This window comes from Aspergillus glaucus, assembly GCF_001890805.1.
Source record: "Aspergillus glaucus CBS 516.65 unplaced genomic scaffold ASPGLscaffold_6, whole genome shotgun sequence".
NCBI classification, from domain to species: domain Eukaryota; kingdom Fungi; phylum Ascomycota; class Eurotiomycetes; order Eurotiales; family Aspergillaceae; genus Aspergillus; species Aspergillus glaucus.
This window is the reverse complement of record NW_019170458.1, coordinates 1,121,553-1,138,737: the sequence shown is the minus strand read 5'-3', so window position 1 is coordinate 1,138,737 and position 17,185 is coordinate 1,121,553. Positions and strand designations below refer to the sequence as shown.

Here is a 17,185-nt window from a genome sequence, read left to right as displayed (position 1 = left end):
AGGAAGAGGAAGAAAACTATGAGTCTCTTCCACAGATATCTATAACAGATGCTTTGGAGAGTCTATATAAACTCCGGCTTTTCGAGGAGCAGCAGGTGGATGGAAATAAGGCCTTAATCCAGCAACTTCTCTTCCATGAGAGGACCCTTTTGAGAAAGAAGGTTAGCAGACAGCAGCAGAGTGATATACGAGACTTCTTTTGTAATTAGATGACGTCTATATATATATTTATGGCAGCAAGCTCGTATAATCCGATATAAGCAATACTCCGTTATAAGCAATTTCCGCGACCTGCCGAAATAGTTGCTTATAACGGGGTTTTACAGTATGGAGTACATATCGTTACAGAGTACACCTGTAACGATCGAAATCTGCCTTACACGTGACTCTACGATCGTATTCGGCATCATAGCCCAATTAGATTTTTAGTATAGTCCCACCCACCAACCGTGGAACCATTCCCCCGATTGGCGGCTCAACCGGCCTTTGACTTGCCACTGCATAACGTGTCTGCATAATCCTGCATTACATAACTTGCATGACTGTTTGTTCGTACTCGTATTCAATAAAGTGGCTGGCTAGTTCACTAACTAACTTAGTTGGTTAGTGAACTAATCCACCTTCCATCCCCCAGGCATCAACTCCGTATACACCCGCTCAGGATCATACTTGGCCCGGATCTTCTTCAACCGGTCAACATTCTCCTTGGGATACGTCGAAAACACGTCCTGTTTGGGATTGGCGTCGTTCAGGTCCAAGAATGCCGGACTGTCGATTCCCTTTTCTTTGAGGCGTTTGGTGATGTCGCTGTTCGCCTTGTCGTAGAATTCATCCAGTTGTTCGTCTGTCACTGTGCTGAGAGCTGTGATGCTCTCCTCAACCCAGATGTACGGCGCGCCTTCGGGGTCCAACGACATGGGGTCGCCACCATTCACTGTCGATGCCTCGATATACTTCTCGCCCACAGCCGGAAAGGCGAGTGCCGCGACAAGCACACCAGGCGGAAGCTCAGACTTGGCAATGTCCAGATACGTATCGTGCACGATGGCGATAGCCTCGCGGTTCGACGCGTGGATATTCAACACGTAGAAACGTTGACGGTCACCCTTGAGCAGTGGGAATGTCGGGTCCAGCTCAGTGGTCCACTTGTACATCGACCGGTGGGAGTACGAGTTGGTCATAGTCTTCAGTCCTTTGTCGTTGCTGGACGTGCCATTCTTCGTACCCAGGAACTTCTTCAACGACGCAGGAGACTCGTTCTTCCCGTTGTGGAAGACAAAAGAGGTATAGAACGTTGTGCCCAAGGCTTGGATAAACTCTACCGTCGGGATAGTCGCCGACTTGTAGTCTTTCGTTCCGGACACCGCGTAGTCATGGACGGCGTCGATAAAGGCGTCTGCAGTGTGCTCGTTGTTCACGTACGAGGCCAATCCGATCATTACCTCGGGTGCGTCGATGGTGGTCATCTCAAAGTTCGTCACGATACCAAACGAATTTCCACCACCGCGAAGAGCCCAGAAGAGATCCGAGTATTCATTGTCTGCGCGGGCGACTGCAACCGTTCCGTTCGCCAAGACGACCTATCTCGTCAGCAAGTCTCATCCTCCAATCCAGTACCGGAGAAATACCGTAAAACTAGCAATATTAGCAGACCCCCACCCATACTCATTCCCAAAATACGACACACCCCCTCCCAGCAACAACCCGGGCACACCAACAACAGTCAACCCATACGGCTCCAGCCCCTTGTACACATCCACCCAGTGATTCCCCGGCCCGATATTAACCGTCTTCTTATCATCAGACACCTGCACCTGCGACAATCCCGCCGTGGAAAGCAAGATACCCGTTGAATTAATATTCGCCGCGTCCGCGATAGGCATGTGTCCACCACCACGGACGGCAAAGGGGGAAGTGAAGTTCTGGAACGTCAGGACTGCATCGGCCATTTGGTAACTGTCGGATGGTTCGAAGACGCATGCTGGGCCGAAGAAGGCGCTTGACGTATAGAAGTCTGTACCCGTGGTTAGACATGTTTTTTTTTTTTTTTTTTTTTTTTGTATATATACATAAATATATTTCCCACCACATAAAAAGGGAACGTACCCGTGTTGGCCTCGATATAGGCATGATCCAGACCATATGCGGTCAATTTGGGATACTTCTCGTGCAGTGCCTTGCAGGCCTTTTGCGCAGGCGAGTCATCTTGTAGACTGTTCTGCGCAAAAAGCAGCAGCAGGGACAATGCGATGGCTGCCTTCATCCTGCGATTGTGCTGGTATGTCGAAAAACAGAGCAGCCGGACCTCACGGAGAAGGGAGTCTGTATAACTAAATAACCTTGGTCAAACTCTCAATACACTTTCACGTGTTTCGAAAGGTGGTGATCGGCAGGGCGAGTTGACCATTTTTTGGTCTGCCCAATTCCGGGCCTATTTCGACGTCGTCCGTTTGGGATTTCCTCTTAACAAGCTGCATCCGGAAATCGAGCGCCCTGCATTTGGTATGCATCGCGAGTCGCACATGGGATACTACCCTCGGTATCGAAAGTTTAAGTCAAATCATCAAATTTTAGAACATCAGGTCATAAGCTATGTACAGTCGTGACCGAAAAGACATTAAAACATGCCCAAATCTATATGCGCAAAAACACCGATGCTTAAGAACACAAAACTCAAATGCTGAAACGATTAAGCATTGTTGGCGCATGTAAAGCTGGCCTTGGAGGAGTCGTCGTGAATGGCTTTGCCCGACACATACAGACCGAGTCCGCACTGTTCATCGTTAGCACCGTGCTGTCAACGCGTGGAAAAACGTGTATGTGTGCACTTACTATCGTCGCGCCAATGCCCACGATCAGAACGTTAATGATCGTCAGGACGATCTTGCGGGGAGAAGAAAAGTACTGACCCCAGTTGAGGTGCAACCAGTACACACCACCAAGACCGACTGCACAAGTTAGTCACTGTCAACTCCCGTCACATCGAAGATACGTACAACTAAACCAACTGGCAAACAGCGCACTAATCAAACTCAACAAGTTGCTGAAACTCGGGATACCCTCTGCGATGATCCAGGCAATAATCCAGCAGGTCAAGCCAATGGCTACCCAGGAGCCGACCGAGACCAGATCGCGTCCACCCATGCGCTGAGGGTTCTTGCGCCAGATGCGAACATAGAGGTATTTCAGACCGACGTGACCGTTGACGACACCGGCACCGATAATCTAAACAATCAGCTCTGTCCTACCACATAGAGGAAAGAAAAGACTTACGGTCGGAATGGCAATTCCATAGGCGACCTTCTTCATGACAGGACCGGCGGAACCCAGAGCAGGCGAAGCGACGTCGTTGCCGACAAAGTAGTAAATGACGACCGCAGCGATCACGTACAGGCAGATCTCAAAAATTTGCAGCATGCAGAGCGCCTTGGGAAAGTCCTGGGGCTTCTCCATCTCGGCAATGAGACCAAAGAAGGCGACGTGGGCGCAGTAGGCGAAGACGATGTTGGTGACGGCGGTGAAAGAGTGATAGAGGTTGGTTTCGGTGGTGATGTTGATGTCGCCGCCCTTAAACTGCACCCCGACGGAGATCATGGTGATCAAGACGGCGGTGAAGATACTGATAAAGGAGGCAATGGAAACGTAGGTCATGTTCTTGATGGTCCGAGGCAAGGAGAGAACCATGCAGATGAGCATACCCACGATACCGAAGACGATGGAGCAGGTACCGTGGTCGGTGATGGTGTTCATCATGGTGGTGAAGGTGACGATATGGCTCCCCATGATGAAGATGGAGAAGAGCAGCTGGCCAAACCCGAAGAGCTCACGACCAAAGCGACCCATGATGATCTCGCCAGCGTCTGCAAGGTTGTGGATGTGAGGGTAACGCGCACGGAACTGGCCAATGGTATAACCAGTGTAGAGGGCGATGATACCGAGACCGACGATGATGAGGACCGCGCTGGATTGGTCAGATAAGTATCTCTATAGAAAACAGCTGGAGGTGAACTTACGGCACCAAACCAATGGCAGCCAGAGTGGCTGGCAACGAGAGAACACCCAGCGAGACGGATTCCGCGATCATGAACATTCCACACTGCCACCACTTCAACGACTTGTACTTGACGGCAGAGGCCTCATCGGTAGCGAAGGGGTCGACATAGTGGTTGTCGACGGGCTGGACAGGCTTGAGGTCGTTCTCTTCCAGATCCGCGTCATACTTGTCGGAGGTGACCTGCTTGGACTCGATGGGTTCCGGAGGAGCGACGCCTTGGAGGACCATTCTGCTGGCAGTTGAGTAGCAGAAGACGAAGTGAAGGGGTTGAGAAAGAAACTGAGAGAAGTGTGAGTGAGAGAAAAAAGAAAGAGCAACACGAAAAAAAAAAAAAAAAAAAAAAAAAATCAAAAGCGGCAACGGCGTAGTGGGGCGGCTGAAAGATAAGCAATAGACGCGCGTGAGGATATTGAGTAAGAGAATTCCCCAGACTCTTGCTTAATTGTATCACCGTGACCACAGTACTAGTACATATGTAGTAGTAGTAGTAGTAGAATCTGCATTCGTGAGTTTCTCCAGTTTAGGCTAAGCTTCGATGGTGGGTGCTGTCACCGTCCCACGAATCACACGCGTATAAAATAGAGTCTCGGACCACATCCGGAAACAAGCACTGCAACCATGCACGTTGCACTTGGCAGGGCTTACAGCATGTTCTAGAAGGTGTGCTCAGTAATGGTTACATATGGTACATATCGGGTGTACATATCTACTGTACAACTACAAGTAAACTACTACTATGTATGTACCAAGTATGTACAGGTACAGAGGGGATCTGTCATAACCTTATCTCTTTCGGACTTTTTTGTGCGACTCGGTCGGAACCGACTCGCTTAAGGCGCTCACCGCTAGCTTTGCGGGGATGCGGGGGGATCACGTGGTCGCGTGCGCGTGGTCGCGAGAATACAACAGTACATACAACCAATACGCCCGATTTGCTGGTCAACAGCCATGAAAAACCCAAGCAGCCCCCCGCGCGGGGGGCTACCTGTATTTAGATGATAGATGGTAGTTTAGCTAGGCAGTTCCGATCTGTCCGTCGTATGTCCCGCACCGGGACCAGAGCCTCACCGCTTCCGTGGAAGGACTCGCCCCCGACATAAAATAGACACACACACACACACACACACACATACAATACAGTACACCATGGAAGTCTCTCATTTCTGTTATGTATCAGTTCCACCCCCGCTCTCCGCATCGCTTGGTTAAATATGCTCTATGTATGGAATACTATTACCCCAGAGTCTTGCCCACTGAGATGTGACCGGCCCGGGGATAGCCGCTCCTGCATTACTGGGCATATATATCTCACCTGCGCTATTAAATGATGTCAATGTCGATGTAACCTATGAAGGTAATGCAGTCATGCAGGTTCAACATATCCAGATCCAAGCCGATATATCCGGGACCACCGGAACGACAATCCTATCTCTAAGCCTTATACTTCAGGTGTCTGTTCACGTGGCTGAACTGTAACTAGTTAACTAGTTAACTAGCAGTTTCGCTATCAATGGTGGTGCATCCATAGTTATCATGGTACGGAGTACTCTACTCTGGCAAAGGACTTGGAGCGATTGTGACTTCCGGAATAAGCTCACCCCGCTCGAGGGGAACAGGTATAAAGTACTCTGTACACTGTCGCTCTTTGTTCTCTTCTCTTTGTACTTTGGAGTCATACAGGAATATTGCATTCCAGCCTTGCATTCCACCTATTAGCGGCCTGGTCTGCATCGTGGCTGAGGTCAGCTGAACCCTACGAACCTATCCTAATCGCGGTCCTATCTCGATCGACGGCTGATCAAGATGGCTGTTCGTTTGCCAAGGTTATCCGTTCTCTCATTGCATTCAACACTGCCCATCGTGCGGATACTTTCTCTAGTGATAGTCTATAAATCCGGTCATATCGCCCTGCTGTATTCTAGTTCTTCATCTTTCTATCGATCAGAAAGCTCTGCATATCGCTTCTCTGTCTTCATCACTTCGCCATGACCCGTCTCGAAAACAAAGTCGCTATCGTTACCGGTGCCTCTTCCGGCATTGGTCGTGCTATTGCCCTGCGATATGCTCACGAAGGTGCCAAAGTCGTCTGCGCCGATCTGACGCTTCATCCGCACTCAGAGGATGCCACACCTACCCACGAAGCCATTCAGCAGACTGGCGGACAGGCCATCTTCCAGCAGACAGATGTCAGCAACACTGCTCAGATGCAGAGCCTGGTGCAGAGTGCCGTCAGCGCATATGGTCGTTTGGATATGTAAATGCCCATAGGACCATGCTAAACGCTGCTAACACCTGTAGTTTGGCCAACAACGCCGGCATAGGCACGGGTGGTCGCGAGCCATCTGCTCTACATGAAGCGGATGAAGAGCTTTGGGACGACACGATGCGCGTCAACTCCAAGTCCGTTTTTCTGGGCTGTAAATACGCCCTGGTTCAAATGCTGCAGCAAGACCCGCATCCATCAGGCGATCGAGGATGGATCGTCAATGTCTCATCTATCGCAAGCCTGATAGCCATCGAGGGGATTGGTATGAACATTCCTTAAACACATTGAGATCAAGCTAATCGACTAGGACCGTACTCCGCCTCCAAAGGAGCCGTGAGCAGTCTGACTAGACAAGCGGCACTGGACTATGCGCCGCATCGGATCCATATCAACGCCATTTGTCCCGGCTGTATGTCCCCGTACTCAACTCGCTTACCCTTACTAACGAAACAGTTGTCCGAACTCCCATCCTGCTCGCGGCAGCTACAGACCCGGCCTTGGCGGACGAATACCATCGACGTCACCCGTTTGGCGGTATTGGAGAGACTGAATATATTGCTGCGATGGCCGTGGTGCTGGCAAGCGATGATGCCCGCTGGATGACCGGTGTTGTTCTGCCGGTGGACGGAGGATATACTGTGCGGTAGTATTCTATCTACAAGTATCGTACATAAGATCATTTCAGGCTTTATCAAACTGCTCCTTCGGATCAAACGATGATCTACGCCGCAACAGCTCCAACAACGGCAGGAACAGTCGTGGCCCACTGTCTGCCTGACTTTGGTTCTTGATATCCTCCCACGTCGCCCAACGCCATCCCTCGCATTTCTCCGGCTCGACGAGCTACTCATCATCAATACCAAGTATCCACTATACCCCAGACATAGACTCACCTGCGGCCGCGCATCATCATCATCCACAACACCCCCCATATAGATAGTCACGTAGTGCTTCCCCACATCCTTCATGACACTATTCGTAGCCGTCAAAAACCGCAAATCGCGAACATTCAGACCCGTTTCTTCCAGGACTTCTCTCTCCGCGCATGCGTCAAATGTCTCGCCGAATTCGAGATGTCCCCCGGGGAGCGCCAGGGTTCCTGTCCTGTTAGCCTTGCTCGAGTCCAGATAAGGGGAGGCGGGGTACCTGCGCCATGGCTGCCCTTTCGCACGCCAACGACGAATTGGCCCTTTGAGTTGAAGACGAATACGCCTACGCCGATGTCGGGTCTCATTTTGTTACTGTGTTATAGAGAAGGTGTTTTTGATTGAGGTTGGTTTAAGAGAGATTGCAGATTTGTTGACTCACCCCACCATCACGTGAACCAATCAGAATACAGACCAATGCTCCGCTATATGGTGAAAGCTCATCTACATCTCGAAATGGACTATGTCCTTACATACATAACCTCCGGATATGCCGACGACGGCCCACGCAGAATCGCAGGTTTCTTCCCCCTCAGAAAGAACCTAGACGCCTCCATAATATAATGCGTCAAAATCGTCCTAACACGCAGCCCAGGCAACGTTCCCAAACCCGGCAACGAACCCAGAGTCCTCGCAGTCGCATTCCGAAGTGCCTTGGCCGACGGCGCAGAATCAAACACAACCGGCAAATCACTGAACGTGAGATGCAGCGAGTCCTTCAACTGCAGCTGCAGTTTAAAGTCGCGCAGATGCGGCCAGGTTTCGTTCCACGTGTTGTACTCTGAATCTGCTAGACTAGCCTGGCCAAAGTTGATAAACGGTCTGTCCAGACCCTGCTGGATGACTGAGCCGTGCAGACTACCGTCAAAGTTGATGCCACCGGCGAAACGGGTGTCGTTGAGCATTGCCTGCGCTGCTGTGGCGCCGCCTAGCGAGTGTCCGATAAGAGCTACACGGTCGAGCTGCAGTTTGCTGGGGAAAGAAGGAGGGATGATCGACTTTGTGTTGTTGCTCAACTCATTTAGAGTGAAGATAACATCACGCACTCTTGTATCCACAGCAAGAGGAATATCCGACATATTAGCCTTCCCAGCGACAATCCGTCCATCAGGAAATTCCACCGCAGCCGCATCATACGGATGATCGACCGACACCACCGCAAAGCCATTGCTAGCGACGTTCTCGAGAAGATTGGCGTAGATCAGTCGCGAGGCGCTCAGGCCGGGCGAGAAGATGATAACGGGGTATTCCTGAGTTTCGTTCCGGCGCGAATGCTCCCCGGATGACCACGAGCCTAATTGGATCGATTCCAAAGTGCCGTTTGGCAAATTCAGCATCTGAGTACCTGCTTGGGCGATTTTAGGCGGGAGATACGATTCGTATTGCACCTCGCCGCAGTAGACAGGCACGAACGAAGTAACCATGATGGCTCTCGTGGCATTGCGGTTGGGACTGAATGGATCGATTCGCGATGTATCGACCAATTCGGCCGATCTCGCTTCAACCTGACATGGTCCGGACGGACCGGGCAGGTTGACTTTCGAATAGACGAGTTGGAACAGCGTGCAGAGGATAAGAAGGCGCATGGTGATTGCTTGATTGCCAAAGTGAAGACATGTATTGTGCAGCACGATGCCGTTTATTTATCAACGGTAATTATGGTGCCTGTTGCGGCTGTGTTGCAGGATTCGCGATGCATAAGACACGAGGCGATTCTAATACGAGAGATCGGCTTATACGTGATCGCCCTCCGGTTTGCGATATTTGATCTATTGGTGTCATTTTATGCATTTGTATATAGTACAATCCCGAGCTGAAAAACTGAATGTTCGGAATCTATTCATTTCTCCATAGTGCAAACCAGGGTGCGGCAATCTCGTCCACCCATGACGTAGTTATAAGGAACTTGAAATGGACCCATAACGAATTTGAATCTTAGCACACCGGGTTGGGCTTGCCGCCCAATGAGCAGGGCAAACCTTACACGCTGCCAGCAATTATTCACGAGTCCCCAGTGACCTCGAACCCCAACGGAGCCATGCTGGATTCGCTTCCGATCGCCATGCACCTCGACAAGGTGTTCCCGTCCCCGCCGCTGTTCCCATCCGGCGACGCCCGCTACGCACTGCTCGTCGCCGTGGGCAAGATCGCGAGTCTTCTGGAGCCCGGGTTCCGGCCATTGATCGTCCCACGCGTGGCGGACCATCTGGATCCGCGGGGACAGAAGTACTTCCACGAGACGCGGTCTGCGGCCCTTGGGAAGCCGTTGTCAGAGGTGCGGCCGACAGACAAGGAGAGCCTGGACAAGCTGTGGAAGTTGGTTGAGACCGAGTCTGCGGCGCTGATTAAAATGCTGAAAGGAACGGAGGGGAAGAAAGGTCCGTTCTTCGAAGGCGAAGAGCCTGGATTTGCGGATTTTCGTATGCTTGCCAACTGGCGTTTATCGAGCGCTTTGATAAGGAGCTCTTTGAGAAGTTCTTGGGTCTGGGCAATGGTGAAATCAAGGCTCTGTACAAGGCTTGCTTGCCCTGGTTGGAGGGCCAGGGCGAGGACAAGGAGTGGCCGATTCCCCAGGCTGCCTCATCAAGTATAAGAGTTGAATGGAATGAGATTGTATAGATCGATATCATTGGAATATATAGCACAATTGTCAAATTCATCAATCTACATAATAATACATGTCGGCAGGCCCCGGCGGGCTTTTCTATCTGGTATCCAGCGCAGTGACCAGGTTTGGCCATCTCCAAGAGCCCAAACAAAAACATTCCGAAAGGGATCTAGTTTCCCATGGTGGGCAGCACACTTCTAGGGAGGAAGTAGGCAGTCACCTCTGGATGTGGGGGAATATGGTTGACCTGGAGCGGGTCGTTTGGTTGGCGGAGTCTCGTACGCGGAGACATCTTGCCAGAGACACTACTCAGTGAACTGGTCCATGTATTGTTAGTGTACATAGTATGCATAGTGTAAGAAATAATGAGTTTTTCTAACGATTTTCAATTTATTTGTCGCTACTCTTTGTGCCATAAGCCTCCAAAAGGGTAATCAGATGGATCGCTTGGCATAATATCATACAATATGCCCAACGACCAATTAAAGTCCGAAAAAAACACCGCCGTAAGGCTGTGCCGAACTCCTGCTGAATCCGGAATGCCAAATACTTTGCCCGAATTGTACCAGAATGCTGCTACGGAGTACCCCGCAGAGGACGGGATATATAAACAGAATTATCCCCGGATTAAACCCTTAGTCTTCCCTCTACCACGTTACCGGTTACCCTACCCCGGAATCGCCGATCTACAAACAACATCTCATCCTCTATCACGATCTTTACATCGACTACATAGCCTCGATCCCCGCACACACACAATGGGTTTCGATCTCTCCGCAATCACCCCCGGACCAGGTGGCACAGTGATGCTCGGCGAAGGCGGCGGAATCGAGGCCGCTGCCCGCCGTGGCCGGGAACGGCTCCGACGGGAAGCCTTGGAAAGAGAACAAGCCGGTGCCACAAACGATACGAAGTCCGAATCCACCCTGGTCCCGGGATCGGAACCGAACAAGGAAGCCAATTCTGAGCAGAAGAAGGACGAGTCGAAAGGGTCGGGTCGTGGCGGAATAAAAAGTAGATGGCGTGAATGGTCTCGGAGACATATGCCTTGAATGCTTATGTTTGGTACTTCTTTTTTGCCTCTCGGGGATTTTACCTTTTGCTTCTGTTCGATTATGATATCCTGATGTGTGACGAGTCTATTTTTGAAGTCATGACTTTCTCGCTCCCAACTTTCACAACCAATGCGACCTTACGCAATATCCGCAAATGGATAAAGATGAGTACTTTTCTTGAAAAGTTACATATAGCAGTGTACATGGTCATGTAGGCACTCTTACGATGCACTTTTTGCTGTCAACTCCAACAACCAATTAGATTAACCTAAGTAAAGGCTATCAAAACAAAAAAAAAAAAAACAAAAAAACCGCTTACGATGCCTCCGCATTCCTGATTATTTACTAGTCGCGATAAGCCCAAAGAGGCATTTGTGCAACCCTAAGCCACCCCTCATTGCCTATCATCTAACGTCAGCCTTCTGTACATTCAACAAAGAACATATGGGTATGGCTTACATTGACGATCAGTAGACATGCTTACTTGTACTCTGTGTATTTTCCGTAGTTTCCGTAGTCGCCATACTTGCCGTAGTCGTCGTATTTGCTGACTTCGGCGGCGTCGTCACCACGTCGGTAGTGGCCGTAGTCTCCATACTTTCCATAGTCGTCATATTTGCTGACCTGAGCAGCAGCCTCGTCACGGCGATAGTGGCCGTAGTCATCATATGTGCCAATTTCGGCAGCAGCATCGTCACGGCGATAGTGGCCGTAGTCATCATATGTGCCAATTTCGGCAGCAGCATCGTCACGACGGTAGTGGCCGTAGTCTCCGTACTTTCCATAGTCACCATAATCATCATACTTGCTCACTTCTGCCGAGCCTTCGTCGCGTTTGTAGGAACCGTACTCGCCGTACCGTCCATAGTCACTGTACTCAGTAACCTGGGCTGCGGTGGTATCAGGTGACGCTTCGGGTTGCGCTTCTGGGTTGGCCACGGGCAGGGCACTGGCCACGGCCAAAAAGAAGGCCATGGCACCGGCAGTGATGTGCATCGTGAGGGTTGGTATTAATAGTAGAGTTATTAGAAGTGAATAAGATTCGATTGCAGAGCAGGGTTGGAAGATGTTGTTGGTGAGATGATTTGGGAGGAATGTAGACCGGTTTTATACCTCCCTCCAGGTATCTTTCTCTCCAGCTTATCAGAAGATACTTACCTACGACTGTCGTACATACTCTTGTGAATTGTGCCATTTCAAGAAAGAAAAAAAAAATGTCATGACGAATCGGCGAGTCCAGAATATCCTCGCTGAGGTCATCTAGTCACGAATACGAAGGGTATCCATGCATCCGCCTTATAGAACCAGGGTTGTATACCCTATTCTCGGAAAATGCTAGGCACTCGAGTTGGGTACATCGTCCGATTCGAGTACTTGCATCCGAATATTGTATGTGTTGTGAGACAATGTACCGGTGACCTATGGGCTCAGCCCACAACGCAGTGTCAGCTTACCTGCAGGTGCATGATCGATGCATGATGTCGTTCTCATGAATGGCTGGAAAGTATAACTAAGACAGCATGCCGCATATTGGGACAGTTGTGTTCCCAATTTAGGTGCTGCACAACGCAGACCTCGTGTTCGTGCCCATCATCTTGACAAAGGTTACATCGAGGCTGCACCGGCGTTTCCCGACAACCAGGCATTATTATTTCCCTACTCTATCCATCTTCCTCCTTCGACAGAGTACCTTGTTCTTATCTTCCTATTGTTACCCATTACCAAGTCCAGTTTGAACAGCATGCAATACTCCAAGGCGAACACAGATGATGATTTTGAATCTCGGGAAAGTCTGCTCTCGGATGAGGGATCTCCCCTTTATCAACTAGAGAAGAACGCGAAGAAATGGCGTCGTGTACTCTTAATCTCACTTTACCTGCTCGGGACTGCTTTGGCTTGCTTGGCTGCCGGCCTAGCAGGATACTACTGGCATCGCGACTTGGACGGCATTTGTACTAGTCATACCTCCGAATCTTGTAAGTTCCTCTTACCGTTTGCGACAACAGTAACTGACCGGTCTAGCTCCTCTGGTGAATAAAGTCAGCTACCACGAGCAACGCTTCAACGGATCCTTCCTCAAGGAGAATGCTTTCCGACAGGATGCCGGTCCAGAGACCGACGCTGCATGGGCATCCATCGGGGCTGACTGTTAGTCCTTCTTGTCGTTTTCTCACGAATCATGCTAACCTGGCAGTTCGGGCGGTCCGCATCTCTCCTGAGGAGGCTCGCGACATAGGCATGCCCAAGGACTTCGTCAAGATCAGCGAAAAGCATGGTGGCGGATATCCTGTCCACGTCGAAGGCTTTCATCACCTTCACTGCTTGGTAAGTCATCATACCTATACCGGAAGTAATCACATGCTTACCTCTCAGAACCTTCTTCGCCAAACGAACTATTACAACTACGAACATTACCGAGACCTGGGCCAAGGCGCATTCAAGAACGACGAGTTTATCGTCAAGCGCCATGTCAGTAAGTACCACTATCCTTACAGTCCACCCGGATGAAATGCTAACAGGCGTAGCGCACTGCCTCGATATCATACGCCAGCAGCTCATGTGCACCACCGACATTGGCGTTTTCGGTCAATTCTGGATATACCCCCACCATCCCGAGCCATTCGTCGACTTCAACACCCAGCACAAGTGTCGCAATTTCGAGCAACTCCGACAATGGACAGAGAAGAATCAACTGCCGGAAAAAGTCCCATCGGATTTCCTGGAGCCTCCCAAGGTGGGGGATCGCATCTACCCCGAGGTTCCGTGATTATTACACAATCGACATTGGTCTGGTTTGGCTTGGAATAAATAGGGATGGTGAATGTACATAGCAACTGCAGTCGTAATTAAAATGATATTAAAGCAACGTCATATGTCCAGGGACAAACAGTAGTTGACCTATCTGAGATAAGAGATCTGCCCCGGGTGTGCATATACGAAGTGACAGGGGGGGTGCAGGTCGCCTATTTGTCATTACAAGTAGGCTAGCCATAATCCTTGAGACCCCGCAAAACAAATCCCGATGTACCTATTTACAGCCGGTAGTAATCTTGGACTCTTAAGCAGTTCGCAAGTCGGCAATGCCACCAAAGTAAGCTTGAATGCCGAGAATTACGTAGACAAATTGTACAAGACTTGAAAGCTTAGTAGTGGTGGTGATCCACCAAGATACCTGCAGCAAAGACAATATTATCGACCACAAAACAACCGATAAATTCATACCAAGCGGGAAGAAAATCCCGAATGGGGTGGATGCCCAATTCGTATGGGAACCAAATGTGCCATATCCAAGTTATAGCAACCACTAAAAATACAACGGCTTGAATAGCGAGACCGGAGAGGCTCAGAGCATTGGGAGACTGTACGGAAGTGATATGGCGAGCCTGCATGAGGAACGCGACGCCTTCGGCAATAGGCATGACGGGACTGGAATTGAGCTGGTGAATGAACGTGATAAACCCCATGAGCAACTCATAGCCTATGTCACCATGCAAAAAGCTCATAGCAGCAATGATAAGAAGTGGTATGATGGATATAAGAAGGAAGGTTGCATAGGCAGCCAGAGCCCACGTGTTTCGCTCATAGTATTGACACAGTGCGAACCTGGGAGATGTTAGCGATCGTGTTGCTTGAGAGTTGTATCTACTTACAAGGCCAGAAATTGCATCCACATTGTAATATATTCAACCAGTCACCAGCTTGAGGTGGGCATTCAAGAAGGGGTAGGTCGTTCCCTGAACCCAGGGGCGGAGAATTGATCATGCAGGACACCAAAATCATGATGAACATTGTGAGTTGCTCTGTTGCATTGACCAAATTGAGGAACACATAACCCATCGAAATCCCTGTGTGATCGTTTTGCACCCGAACACGATGCAATCGGGGGAGAGATGATCCAAAGCTCAAGATGAGCAGAATGCTGCTGGAGATCAGCCTCTAAACCGGATGCACTCGAGTAATACGTATCTTCGGGCCCAATTGGGGAGATTCGGAGAGATATTCATGATTATAATTAGTAAGTTATGGGACTACACGCCACAGGATAATCAAAAAGAGGATGAAAGACATGTCGCGTCATTGTAGCATCACATTGTCGTTAGGACATCGACCTGGGGTGATGCCCCTGGTTGCGGATCCTCATCCTACTCGTGCGGACAGTGGGCTGGACAATGGCTACTGGCCTTGCACCAAAGATGAGACTCTCAGCTCCATTTACAACAGCCGAGACAGCGACGCCGTGGATATCACAGTGGAGGGAGAATCTCCGATTCATGCAACGACGACTACGACTCGGGCTTCCTTTCGGGCTACAAGCGACTTCATTGCAGTGTGTAAATGAACATGAGAATTGGATAACCTTGTGTGAACGGCTTACTCCAGACGCTCAGTGTGTACAAGAACCACAATATCCACACTTAGAATCACAGGCCGTGTAGTCCTTCTCAGATCCGCTGTCCCAATCCAAATCCGTATACTTATCCTGATGCTCCGGCGCCGGGGACGACAGCTTGTCGTTGTCACTGATATCTAAGCCCTCTTTCGTCCATCTTTCGCTTAGAGTAGTCGGCAGAGCTTTGGGCACATCGTCGCAGACCTCTCGCAACTCGAGCACCCTTCTCCCCTCCTCGTGGACCAGTTCAAATCGACCATCCGGCCGGGCGCGGGCAAAGGCGACCAACAACTTTAGCAGGAGGGCTAGTTGGCGCAAGTTATCCCTTTCATTTTCCTCCCATTGAGCCAGTTTCTCTCGGACATCGTGAATTTGCATCTCCTCCAAGTCAAATACCCCGGCTTTATGAAACGCAAGCAAAAAGTTAGGGATCTGTGATACCCACATACGAGGCAACTCTTCTCCGAGGACATTGTTATCCTTCTTTCGAATTGATCTGGTCTTTAGGTCAAATATGGCAGCCTGCGGCACATGGTCTCCGGCACTTCGAATCGTAATGGATTTCTTCCTTGGGGTTGAGTCGGGATCGCGTCTGCCCAAGATTGTATCTCCGAAAATGGAAGCCAACTCCTGGTCGGAATCAATTTCTCGGTCAATCTTCGCATTCTGCCGTAGGTCCTTGGACTGCTCCTGCACGAGCTCAGGAAAGTACCCGTCTGCTTCGAACCGTACGACACACTTCAGATTCCCAAAGGTATACTTTATCAACCGTTGATGCGACTCAGACCCCTTGGCACCAGATGCCCATGTTGTGTACGCCTCTGGGAAGCTATGTCCATACCCGTAAACATTTTGAATAACTTCCCTCGGCGAATTCTCTCTTCGGATTAAGAAGACCGTCGACCCAACCACCTCAACCAGCATTCTGAATTCACGGTCGACCTTTCGAGCAAAACGTAAGAGATTCCCGACTGTACTGCCGCAACCAACGATGTCGATACTCTCGGTAGGAAAATCAGGATTCTGCCTCAATATCGCCTCGACAGCCGGCTGCATCGGGTAGGGAGGATAACGCGCAGCGTTCTGGTCACGGAAGTATTCCCCAGCATCCTCTTTCAACTTGCTGGGACGCAGTAATGGCGTCCAAGCGGGTGGATTTCCTGAGCGTTCATGACAGTCAGCGATGATCTTTAGGCTTCGTGTTCGAAACCAACCTGGTATTAGTATGGTCGGCTCTTTCTCATTCAACCAGTTGAACGATGCGATCTCCTTGCAGTCGGATATTTTTGTGGACTTCTCATCGACGTTACTAACATCGGCCAGATCGCTCTCATGCACCTCGGCCAGCATAGATCCGAGCGGCAGGGCAGGGGATTCTTGGGTTTGCGGCTTTCTCCAGCTTTGATTCGCAAAGTCTCGCGAGCGTCCTGAATATCCTGCCCTGCCACGTCCACCTCGAGTCCGTGTGCTACGCCCTCGCTGTTGCATCGACATGGTGATTTCGTGGAAGACAGGAAAATCGTTGCGACAGGAAAGACAGAATGCCTTGATTTTTAATGTTGCAAATCCAACGATGTCTAGCGATCTCGATCAAAGTGGCGTCATCCGCTACGTATCTTTGTTTGGCGCATCCGTTGCTGTATCAATGCGGCACAATGCAGCTGTTAAAGCAATCAATTGGCCGATGCAAACGCCAGCTGTCCGTCCTTTTGTCTCGCCGTCTATCGCTTTGTCTGATGGAGGGGTCAGCATCAGGGGATCTGCGAGCCGTGGGGTTTTCATTTTGAAGGTTGGCGTCTGCCATTTCTGAGCTTTCCTACAGCTCTATCCTTCGTGGAACTATCTCCCCAACATTACCTGTCTTGTCACTACTGTCATCAGCACAA

The 17,185-nt window shown here is 50.1% G+C and overlaps 10 protein-coding genes across 10 annotated transcripts; 3 read left to right on the top strand and 7 right to left on the bottom strand.

Moving 5' to 3' along the window:
• Window positions 1-248: 248 nt before the first annotated feature.
• Window positions 249-2,263, bottom strand: ASPGLDRAFT_73346 (FAD-binding oxidoreductase; the record flags this gene model as incomplete). The annotated part of the gene is made up of 3 exons (XM_022549669.1): window positions 249-1,580; window positions 1,629-2,014; window positions 2,107-2,263. The coding sequence occupies 3 exons, from the start codon at window positions 2,261-2,263 to the stop codon at window positions 612-614; spliced, it is 1,512 nt and encodes a 503-aa protein (XP_022402972.1). The 3' UTR covers window positions 249-611.
• Window positions 2,264-2,559: 296 nt separating this feature from the next.
• Window positions 2,560-4,336, bottom strand: ASPGLDRAFT_45323 (uncharacterized protein). The gene is made up of 5 exons (XM_022546216.1): window positions 4,014-4,336; window positions 3,274-3,961; window positions 2,997-3,225; window positions 2,833-2,948; window positions 2,560-2,773 (listed from the first exon to the last, which is right to left on the bottom strand). The coding sequence occupies exons 1-5, from the start codon at window positions 4,280-4,282 to the stop codon at window positions 2,690-2,692; spliced, it is 1,386 nt and encodes a 461-aa protein (XP_022402971.1). The 5' UTR covers window positions 4,283-4,336; the 3' UTR covers window positions 2,560-2,689.
• A 1,703-nt stretch (window positions 4,337-6,039) lies between these two features.
• On the top strand, window positions 6,040-6,967 carry ASPGLDRAFT_34158 (SDR family NAD(P)-dependent oxidoreductase; the record flags this gene model as incomplete). The annotated part of the gene is made up of 4 exons (XM_022544397.1): window positions 6,040-6,308; window positions 6,353-6,582; window positions 6,628-6,729; window positions 6,774-6,967. 4 exons carry the CDS (start codon window positions 6,040-6,042, stop codon window positions 6,965-6,967), a joined length of 795 nt encoding a protein of 264 aa, XP_022402970.1.
• A 34-nt stretch (window positions 6,968-7,001) lies between these two features.
• On the bottom strand, window positions 7,002-7,554 carry ASPGLDRAFT_122467 (nucleotide triphosphate diphosphatase NUDT15; the record flags this gene model as incomplete). Its single annotated transcript, XM_022540325.1, has 3 exons — window positions 7,002-7,163; window positions 7,214-7,419; window positions 7,467-7,554. The coding sequence occupies 3 exons, from the start codon at window positions 7,552-7,554 to the stop codon at window positions 7,002-7,004; spliced, it is 456 nt and encodes a 151-aa protein (XP_022402969.1).
• Window positions 7,555-7,707: 153 nt separating this feature from the next.
• ASPGLDRAFT_122864 (alpha/beta hydrolase family protein) lies at window positions 7,708-8,853 on the bottom strand (the record flags this gene model as incomplete). Its single annotated transcript, XM_022540362.1, has 1 exon — window positions 7,708-8,853. A coding segment is annotated over one exon (1,146 nt), but the record flags the coding sequence as incomplete, so codon positions are not given.
• Window positions 8,854-9,308: 455 nt separating this feature from the next.
• On the top strand, window positions 9,309-10,170 carry ASPGLDRAFT_24399 (uncharacterized protein; the record flags this gene model as incomplete). Its single annotated transcript, XM_022543386.1, has 2 exons — window positions 9,309-9,666; window positions 9,935-10,170. The coding sequence occupies 2 exons, from the start codon at window positions 9,309-9,311 to the stop codon at window positions 10,168-10,170; spliced, it is 594 nt and encodes a 197-aa protein (XP_022402967.1).
• Window positions 10,171-11,193: 1,023 nt separating this feature from the next.
• On the bottom strand, window positions 11,194-11,989 carry ASPGLDRAFT_45319 (uncharacterized protein). The gene is made up of 2 exons (XM_022546215.1): window positions 11,369-11,989; window positions 11,194-11,310 (listed from the first exon to the last, which is right to left on the bottom strand). The coding sequence occupies exon 1, from the start codon at window positions 11,903-11,905 to the stop codon at window positions 11,390-11,392; it is 516 nt and encodes a 171-aa protein (XP_022402966.1). The 5' UTR covers window positions 11,906-11,989; the 3' UTR covers window positions 11,194-11,310; window positions 11,369-11,389.
• A 481-nt stretch (window positions 11,990-12,470) lies between these two features.
• Window positions 12,471-13,676, top strand: ASPGLDRAFT_81100 (oxidase ustYa family protein; the record flags this gene model as incomplete). Its single annotated transcript, XM_022550098.1, has 5 exons — window positions 12,471-12,885; window positions 12,932-13,057; window positions 13,104-13,234; window positions 13,283-13,382; window positions 13,429-13,676. The coding sequence occupies exons 1-5, from the start codon at window positions 12,651-12,653 to the stop codon at window positions 13,674-13,676; spliced, it is 840 nt and encodes a 279-aa protein (XP_022402965.1). The 5' UTR covers window positions 12,471-12,650.
• Window positions 13,677-14,052: 376 nt separating this feature from the next.
• Window positions 14,053-14,840, bottom strand: ASPGLDRAFT_81099 (uncharacterized protein; the record flags this gene model as incomplete). Its single annotated transcript, XM_022550097.1, has 2 exons — window positions 14,560-14,840; window positions 14,053-14,512 (listed from the first exon to the last, which is right to left on the bottom strand). The coding sequence occupies exons 1-2, from the start codon at window positions 14,580-14,582 to the stop codon at window positions 14,053-14,055; spliced, it is 483 nt and encodes a 160-aa protein (XP_022402964.1). The 5' UTR covers window positions 14,583-14,840.
• A 367-nt stretch (window positions 14,841-15,207) lies between these two features.
• Window positions 15,208-17,029, bottom strand: ASPGLDRAFT_73341 (uncharacterized protein). The gene is made up of 2 exons (XM_022549668.1): window positions 16,514-17,029; window positions 15,208-16,459 (listed from the first exon to the last, which is right to left on the bottom strand). Exons 1-2 carry the CDS (start codon window positions 16,791-16,793, stop codon window positions 15,294-15,296), a joined length of 1,446 nt encoding a protein of 481 aa, XP_022402963.1. The 5' UTR covers window positions 16,794-17,029; the 3' UTR covers window positions 15,208-15,293.
• Between the last annotated feature and the right edge of the window lie 156 nt (window positions 17,030-17,185).